The 8,678-nt window shown below is 50.5% G+C and overlaps 2 protein-coding genes across 2 annotated transcripts; one reads left to right on the forward strand and one right to left on the reverse strand.

Annotated features, from left to right (window-relative positions):
* Positions 1 to 39: 39 nt before the first annotated feature.
* JN550_005404 (uncharacterized protein) lies at positions 40 to 2,155 on the reverse strand (the record flags this gene model as incomplete). Its single annotated transcript, XM_049317028.1, has 6 exons — positions 40 to 468; positions 530 to 913; positions 967 to 1,170; positions 1,236 to 1,411; positions 1,470 to 1,825; positions 1,881 to 2,155. The coding sequence occupies 6 exons, from the start codon at positions 2,153 to 2,155 to the stop codon at positions 40 to 42; spliced, it is 1,824 nt and encodes a 607-aa protein (XP_049172820.1).
* Positions 2,156 to 3,160: 1,005 nt separating this feature from the next.
* Positions 3,161 to 5,198, forward strand: JN550_005405 (uncharacterized protein; the record flags this gene model as incomplete). The annotated part of the gene is made up of 2 exons (XM_049317029.1): positions 3,161 to 3,400; positions 3,465 to 5,198. The coding sequence occupies 2 exons, from the start codon at positions 3,161 to 3,163 to the stop codon at positions 5,196 to 5,198; spliced, it is 1,974 nt and encodes a 657-aa protein (XP_049172821.1).
* Between the last annotated feature and the right edge of the window lie 3,480 nt (positions 5,199 to 8,678).

The following is an 8,678-nucleotide window of genomic DNA, read 5'->3' on the forward strand; positions in this document are numbered from 1 at the left end:
GCTGGAATTGGACCACGTTCAGAAAAGGGTCATGGTTGCTCAGCGTTTCAGACTTCCAGCTCTCTGTCGTTTCAGTCCAAATCGCCGTTCGGATCGCTGCCGCTCCAAGCCCCAATCCTCTGCCCGAGTGTGCTCAGGTAATTTTGGAGTACCGCCCAAACTAGCCAGGACTTGCTTGTTAGTGCACGTAAACTCGTCCATGACTTCAAGCTCTCGGAGGCTGAACCACCGCGGAATAAGATGTGTTCGGAGAGGAATGAGTAGGATGATGAGTACTGGGAAGCCTATTGCCGCAATGGTCTGAGAGATAGCAACCGTGGCAGCAACTCCAAGACCCTGAAGTCCAATGAAGAGCCAAATTTTACGCCGCCGAATGGTGAGAAGAGGCTCATCACGTTGGATAAAACGGTTCTCGGACATGAGGAACACGAGTTTTTGAACAATTCCATTAGATTCAATAGAACCCCACTAGATACGTGTTAATTCAAATGCCTGGGATGGGGACAGCGGGTGGCTGATTGATGCTTACACCAACGACGAAGAAAACCCCAGCAAACAGTGCTGAGGGCATAGTGTGGAGCACTACAAGCAATGGACCGGTCATGGTACCAATGAGAGCAAGACCCATCAGGAAATGTGAGACACGCTGCTCAACTACGTCGACCGCTTCAACAATGGGCCGGCGTATCTCAGTGCCTTCGCCTTCGGTCGTAGGAATGATCTTGAGCTTCGTTTCGTAGTTCGTAAGAGAGTCCGTATGGACCGGGGCCTGTGGAACTAAACCATTCGGTAGAGGCAGTCCTAAGATCCCGGCTACGAACGTGGTGCAGCCAAGCAGGAAGAAATCCCAGTGAAATCCACCGGGCTTCTTCAACGGGAACTGACGTGCCTGAGCCGTGATACTGCTGACATTCTAAGAAGAAAGTTAGCAGGAGTAACTAGCTAGCGAGTGGTGCCTCAACGAACATGGTCGTAGTAGAAGAGTAGCATAACTAAGAAGCCAAATGGGACAGCCACGAAAATCCATTTCACAGGAAGATTCCAAAAGTCCAATAGCCAATCTCTAGGCTGAGTTGGATAGAAAGCCTTCGTTACTGGAAGCCGTGAGATGTGCGCATCTTGAAGTCTGCCTGGAATGTGGGAGAATCCCACCCAGAAAAGGGTTGTAAACTGCCTTTCAATTAGCCTGGGCAAATTGCCGGAAGCAGTTGCTGTTGCGACATCGACACACTTACCACATAGGCGTAGTCTGCGAGTATGCCACGGAACCAAGGCTGCCAGACTGTACTCTGGCCTAGCTTCTCTAGACTGTAGACGGATCCAAAGTAGAGGATAGCGATGATGCAACTCAAGTAGCCTGCTGTGGCGTTTTCCTGGTCGAATTCATTGACCAACTCCTCTACTCCTTTGACTACATTGCGATTTAGCAGGCAAATTTGTGTAGGGGCGATAATCTTTTATTAACTTACTTATGTAGATAATACCGACGTACATGCCAAAGCTCTCACTGGAGAAGTCTGTCACGTAGCGCATGTAATCGCACAGGTTGAGAACGGCGACAATCCAGTGGAAGATTGCACCCCATATCCCCGTCCAAGCCATAAAAAGGGGGTACAACGACGGGTCGTATTGCGCAATAATGTCGTAGATGGTGTAGTTAAATAGCGAGATCAAACCAGTAATTCCAACGATTGTCAATGGCTGAACGCCAATAATACTAAACACCATTGCCGCCAAAGCAGATGAGAAGAGAGCTTCGGTAACACCGAAGAATTCGCCAGTCCTTCTGTACATATCCAGGGTATAGGCAAGTGCAGGAAGAAGGCTGAAAGTGTTAGGACCTGGTTCTCCAGGAAGCTGGAAAATAATCGTCGACTCACTTAACAAAATACATCCGAATTGTACTCGCCACAGTCCTATAGGTGAACGCGTCTGTGATGTCGCTCCAATAGTACGGAAGTCTTCGACGAACATCATGGTACATGCCGCGACATGGCCTTAGTACTCGGTAGCGACGCCATCCGATCACGCTCTCGTAGGTATATGACTTTGCGGTCTTTTCCCGCGTAAGGTGATTTTCTCCGGGATCCGTAGCACCATGTTGAGACAAGGTATCATGGGAGACATTGGCATTGGAACTTGACGAGTTCTCCATGATTCAATGACGGACTGGAGGTGGCTCCGATATACTTCAGCACTGAGTGAGGTGAGAGAAACAGTAGACTCTCGCTGGAGGCGGCCATCACTAAATACCTTGAGAGTGGTTGCCGTGGTCGCCCGTATTAGCACGCCCCGATACATCCAGGGCAACAACAGAACTTCCTGCGGGTCTCTTCCCAGTAAAGACCCTTGGCGGCATGGCAATTAGCGGGAGGACCGGGATGACAAGATCATCTAAGCACCGCAATGCTGTAACTGGCCCTTAGACGGGCGTGGGAGCCATGTAGAACGCGACCAGTAGCGTTTGCCGTCATCTAGCGATTCCATTCTGGGCCTAGAGCCGGTCCGAAACCCCCGGCCGGACAGAACCATGCTCAAGTGGAAAAGTAGGTCACCTAACTTAGGTACCCAAGTAGTCAGATAGTCAGATAGTCAGTACGACTCGGAGAGACCACATGGCCACTGTACAGCAGTCGTTATCAATCATCAGCTGTTGATTGCTACACGTATCCAAACTATGCATCTCATTCGTGGTAACATGGGGACTATAGAGCAGCCTCTGGTTGAGCACCATGCCGTGCGGACCTATGCAGAGCCACGAAGATTCGAGCCCCGCCAGCCCAGAGTTGTTGGCAATAGGCGTTCAATCCGTCATCGTACACAGTACACAGGAATTGCCTTCAGGCGCGTACTGAGTAATGGCCTGTGGGGCCCAATCGCCCTGGAGGGAACTCGGGCCACCCCGTCAATGATGTCGCGGCCCAAGCCACAAACGCCCGCGGCCCCCGGCCAGAAACAGCAATCAAGTTCTGCCCGAGCAGAATAACAGTCCCACACGCGCATTCTAGCTGCCATGGCCGGTGGGGCCGCCCCCCTGTACTAGGTCGTCGAAGCACACAACATAATATACATACATACATACACAGTCCCACCCGGATGGGACATCCCTCCTCGATTTGACTTGGACATTTCTGTGCACCACAGCCGTATACTCGGGAAAATGCCAGACGCTGACCCGGATGCGACTTCTGTCATGGCGCCCGGCTCCATGACCGGGACTCTGCTCGACGTTCTTCAGGACCATGTTACTCGGTCGCTCGCCGAACAGCTAACCAAGGAGTTCATGAACTCGCCCGATTTTCAGCATCTCAGGCACCCGGTGATACATATTGAAGCGCGCCTGGAAGAGCGTTCATCAAAGACGGAGCGAGAAGAAACTCCCCATGACCTGCTGTTTTCGGTAAGAGACCAACCCCGTTCTGTTGCTGGGCGTTGCAAGAGAAACTGACCGGCTGCCTACACAGCACTCGGTCGACCTGTCCGAAATATCACAGCAGCAGTCCTCCTCTTCACAGTATTACAATGCATCGCCGTTTGGAGGCGGCATCATCTCTCACGAGCAGCAGCAGGTTGCCGGAATCATCTTACCAGATGACCAAGTTCTTGAACAAAGCGACATGCAGGGTGCATCAGGCCCCATCTCGCCAATGTCTCTGAGGTCATCACCCGCGGATAGTGATTATGAGTCCGACACTTCAACTCCTACGCCGCCTGTACCCGACAACATGGGCCGCCAGGGTCTGGGCGGCCTACGTCCAGCCCGAGCACTCTCGATTCCTACTGAGACGGAGGGAACCAGCGGACGACAGATCCAGAGTGGTGACAAGTTCCCCAAGCGCCGCGCAATGAAGCCCCCGGGCCATTCACTCCAGCCGTCAACTTTGGATAAGCTCATCATCGGTATCTGGGAGCAAATCTACCGCAATGTCAACCTGGAACCTCAAGGCTATCTAGACTTCCTCCACGTGGAAGCTCCTCACCCCAGTTATGGCGGAACTGTGCTTGATATGGGTCACGTTCGCCACGGCAACCAATACATCGCTCAGCCGGCTGCAGGAGGCTCGTTCAACCGCATGAATACACTCTGCCGGCAGGTAACCCAAGCAAGTCGAACATGCAGGTCCCTCGAGATCGTGGTACAAGCACGCTGGGTCGAGTACTTCAACGAATATGTTGACTCCTGCGCACTCACAAACCCAATCGTGCCCCGTACGAAACACAACAAAGCTGCTCTCTCGGAGGCTTGTTTCGACTTTGGATGGACCGAGAAGGAACTTCGCAATAAGATGTACATCTGGCGGGGGTACAAAGATATCAAGGATGCCGGCGGCTGGGCCGCTTTGGTGTTTTCTGGTATGGGAATCTACAGATTCTCGAAGTATCGCATCGGTTTCGGCGAAGACAGCATGCAGCGTTTGCGAACTTTGCGACCGTTATTCGAGGTGGCTGCCGACACTCTGCATCCTGGCTGGAGGTACCTACTTGGGGTAGTAGGCGAGTCCACGCAACAAGTCTACACGGAACACCCCCACGACTGGGTTGTTTTTCTCGACGGTTCGCCTCCCGTGCCCCTGCAAACAACATATATGCAGTGGGACCCCGACTTCTCTTACAGACAGGTAGACGAGAGCATTGTGGATCAGACAGCATGGGGATGCGACGACCCACGGTGGACTCCTCCATTGGACGCCATCATCAGAGGAGCAGCAATGCCACTTTGCGAGGTGTGCGGTAAACAACAGTCCGACGATCCCATCCAGAATAGCTGCTACTGCTTCCCGACACTATTCGGATGTGCCAAGACGAGCCCCAGCCCGGTGCTGATATATCACACTCCGAACGGCCGGAACAACGGCGTGATTGCGCTCTGTCCTTTTGAGCGTGGATCTCCTGTTGGCGAGTTCGTGGGTCTCATCACCAAAGGCTTTCAAGATGTTGACGTTTTGGAAAGCTCTACTCGATTGGAGAAATATCAGATCTGGCAGGGGCAGCAGGGCAATTTTACTCGTTTCGTCAACCACAGTTGCAAGGCGAACGCCCAATATCAGCGCTTCACTTGGTTGAATACACAGCGGATCATTTTGGTTAGCAAGGGGATAGAGGCCGGCGCTGAGGTTACGGTTGATTATTCGGACAAGTACTGGAGAGGGCTGGACAAGAAATGTCTCTGCGGCGAAGCCTGTTGCAAGTACAAGTAACATATTGGTCAAAAAGTAGGGGCATTGGTGGGGGGTGCTAGGAGTATAAACAAAACGTTATTATTTTAGGTACGAAAGCCCCCCTGGTCGTGACCGTGATTCCAAATTCGGGTTTCCTAGGTCTAGACTGAGGGATTTCATGGACAGACAGTGAAGATCTATGTTTGCCTTCAGGCACAGATGTATGCTGGTGTTACCAAATCAGTGAGGAGGTTTGTCGTGCTGTGGAACAGTGTGTATGAATCCCGGCCGGTCAGCTATTGAGCGGAGGACCACTCGACCCCCGGAGCGACGACACGTTTTGACAAGACATGGTGTCAAATGACGTCAGGGGTCATTTCAAGCAGTTGGCTTCGTTGTAGGTCTCTGACTTCTTCCGTTTTGCTGCATAGTCTGTTCCTGGATAATAACCTGCACTGCAGTTATGCGCATCGCCAGCGTAAATCGTCAACTCTATATCAGAGTGCCCCTGTTCTGCTTTTGATTAACTCCACCATGACTTCATTGGTTTTTTGAGATACAGTGTTTGGATGTAATGAAGCCTCCTATCTAATCGGGCTGAAGAATATTGGGGAACAAGCAAGAAAATACCTCAGGACCATCAGTCATACTGTCTTGTTTATGATTCCACAGCAAGTCTAGACCTGCCAAGACGTCATATCTTCGACACTCTCTCATGATAGTCGGGAGTATACCCACTCTACTTCAATGAGATTGTCAGAGAGGCATATGTATATGGGACAGCCTTTAGGCCTTACTCAATAGAGCCCACACCATGAATAGAGGCCATATCCTTGCTGATGAGCTTTCTGAGTCTGACTGAATCATTCTGAGCTCTTTTGTATTCCTAGCGAGTAACTGCATAAAGCTCAATATTAGCCATAATCATTAAGTGAAAGTCGGACTAATCAGTCAAGAGATTTACGAAATGATCTCCATATATAAGATCTCGCTGCTCGGAACCCTCATATCACACCATGGCTAACTTCGATAGCTAAGTAGAGAATCTGCATGTAAGGTGAATTATCCTTGCCCAGGTTTGACCTTACCTATGAGCATGCGCCGTTCCATTTCTTCTAGTCAAGCGACGCTGGCGACGCGAGATCACCAAGCATCACGGAGGTATAACTCACCAAGGATGCGGCGGGCATGTTCAGGAGCGCACTACCAGTCTATCGAAGCAACCAAGGCACGGGTGGAACTCCTGCATCTTCCCCCGGAACTGCACTATTCTATCTTCCAGTTCCTGGATGAGATCGATAGTACATGCCTCGGCCTGGCGTCCAAACGTTTCTATATTGTCTATCAACGCATGTACAACAACATTCCGCTATCGGTGCAGCGACAAGGACCCAACGACCTGGAATGGGCATGGCGGCTTGACCAGCCACTTACTCGTGCCAGCATGGGAAAACCACAGGGCTTCGTGACCGAGTTACTCAAACCAAGTGGACCCTTCTACTGCCGGTGGTGTATCATTTCGCGTTGCGAGCTGCACCATCACCTTCAGGATTGGCTACCAGATGGTATGGAATATTGCAGGATTTCCGAGAGGTTTGGCCGAAGAGCTCCTAGAGATGCAAATCCTTTTTGCTATCGTTGCTCTCCTCGCTATCCTGACCGCTGCGGGCGGCATAACTTATCGCGACGCGCTGAATTAGTGCCTCGGACAATATAAGTGAATGTAATTAGAAGCATCAGTAGATATAAAACAGAATTTTGTGTAATGACTTACACCTCTTGGTTTTGAAGAAAGCTAGTAGGCGCCGTCAACCGCCTATTTCTGGCGCGGAAATGATGGAGTGGGGGATGGATTGGCGCAGCACAAGATATGAACACAAAAAAGAATATGAAGTAAAACAAACGTTCTCTGTAAGTATAAAGGCTCAAGTTTGGCTAGCTATATCAGTCACGCTGTGGTGCAGTATCGGTTACCAATCATTAAACTTGATCTCACATTGAGAAACATGCAACCACTGAGTCGTGTCTTCATGCTACCGATTGGCTGGATGGGCCCACATGCATCTTCATTCCTCGTCGCGCCTTAGTCATCACGATAACCAGGAAGCTAAGACTGAATTCATTTCTCGGTCACACGGCTCATTCAAAACTGAATAGGTTCATTTTGGGAATTTGAAGATTAAAGAAAAGATATGTTTCCACATAATGAGACGTTACAGCCTCTTCTGCATAACCCAATTTGAGTATGCGGTATAGGTCAGCTAAAGAGCGTGAAGACCGGGCCGGTGGTAGGTCTATAAATTCGTCCATTCTCCTATGCCACGTATATCCCTACTGATGTCCTCCTTCTGCTGGACCCCTGAAGCCGAGTCGAACCTCCGGCGTTCGACGTTTGATGAAGACTGTCGTTTGTTGGAGCAATTGACACTTGCTTTCTTGGCCCGTGCCTCGAAGTCGGTCTGAGTAAAGGATCCTGAAGTGCAAGGCAAATTATTATTGTAAGTCATGGCCACGGAACGATGCTGATACACACCGTTCAGCGCAATGAGTGAGGTATATTGGGCATCAATATTTGCAACAGTGGGTGCCATTGTAGATGTAGGTGCAAGCGACAGCTAAAGTAAAACAGTAGTAACGTTTGGATCTCAGGACAGGCGCATGCCAAATGTTATACAGCCAATTTATGTTTTGCATAGTAGTGACGCTTTGAAAGCCCTAACAGAAAGCATCGTGAGAAAACATGATGAATTTAAACTACAGCTGTCAATATTTTCCTCGCCCCAGATCCGTGGACCTGCTAAGAGCCTCGTCTTCACAAGGTTTCTGGATGCAGCAAAATGCTAGGACTACGCCTATGACATCTTGAGCTACTGTCCACGGAGTCCACGACAACACATCGGTTTCTTTCCATAACCCACAGCCGATTGGTTTAAAACGTGTCGACGCCCTAGATGGCATTAATGTGAAGCGGTCAACTGCGATTCCTCTGTTAGGCTGTGAGGCAGGGTAGTTGTGCGTCGTGGGGCGCTCGGATATGGGGAGCTTCTATCCACGGGTTGGGCCGCTTTGTTAATCGGGGTCAGGCTTGGGCATTCGTGGGAAACTCATGACGGTATCGGACTCATCGGCTCGGAAGTTACCAGATCAAAGACCCAATCAAATCGGGCTGCAAACTGTAGCCGACATCATTTATGTTGGCCGAGGCTCAAATTGCGACGACTGCGATCTAGGGAGGAAGTCGAGTGCATTTGGCATGACAGGCCGTAACGAATTCAGTGCTACAAAGCTCTCTCAAATTCTCCCCTCCATGCTCTGAATTCTGCCAGACTCGAAATCAGGGAGAGTGTCGCTCGCATCTTGGCAACATTTGAAGGTTCGACAGATAGTCAGTTCCCAGTTTTCCGGCTTTTCATTCAAGCTCAGCCAAGCCGGAGTAAAATGGTAACGGTCCAGTTGCAGACCAAAAAGACCTCCAATGCAACGAACTAAAAAAAGGGGGGGGGGGGGGGGGGGGCCCGG

Source organism: Neoarthrinium moseri (assembly GCF_022829205.1).
Source record: "Neoarthrinium moseri strain CBS 164.80 chromosome Unknown scaffold16_Wmoseri_CBS_16480, whole genome shotgun sequence".
In the NCBI taxonomy this organism is placed as follows: Eukaryota; Fungi; Ascomycota; class Sordariomycetes; order Amphisphaeriales; family Apiosporaceae; genus Neoarthrinium; species Neoarthrinium moseri.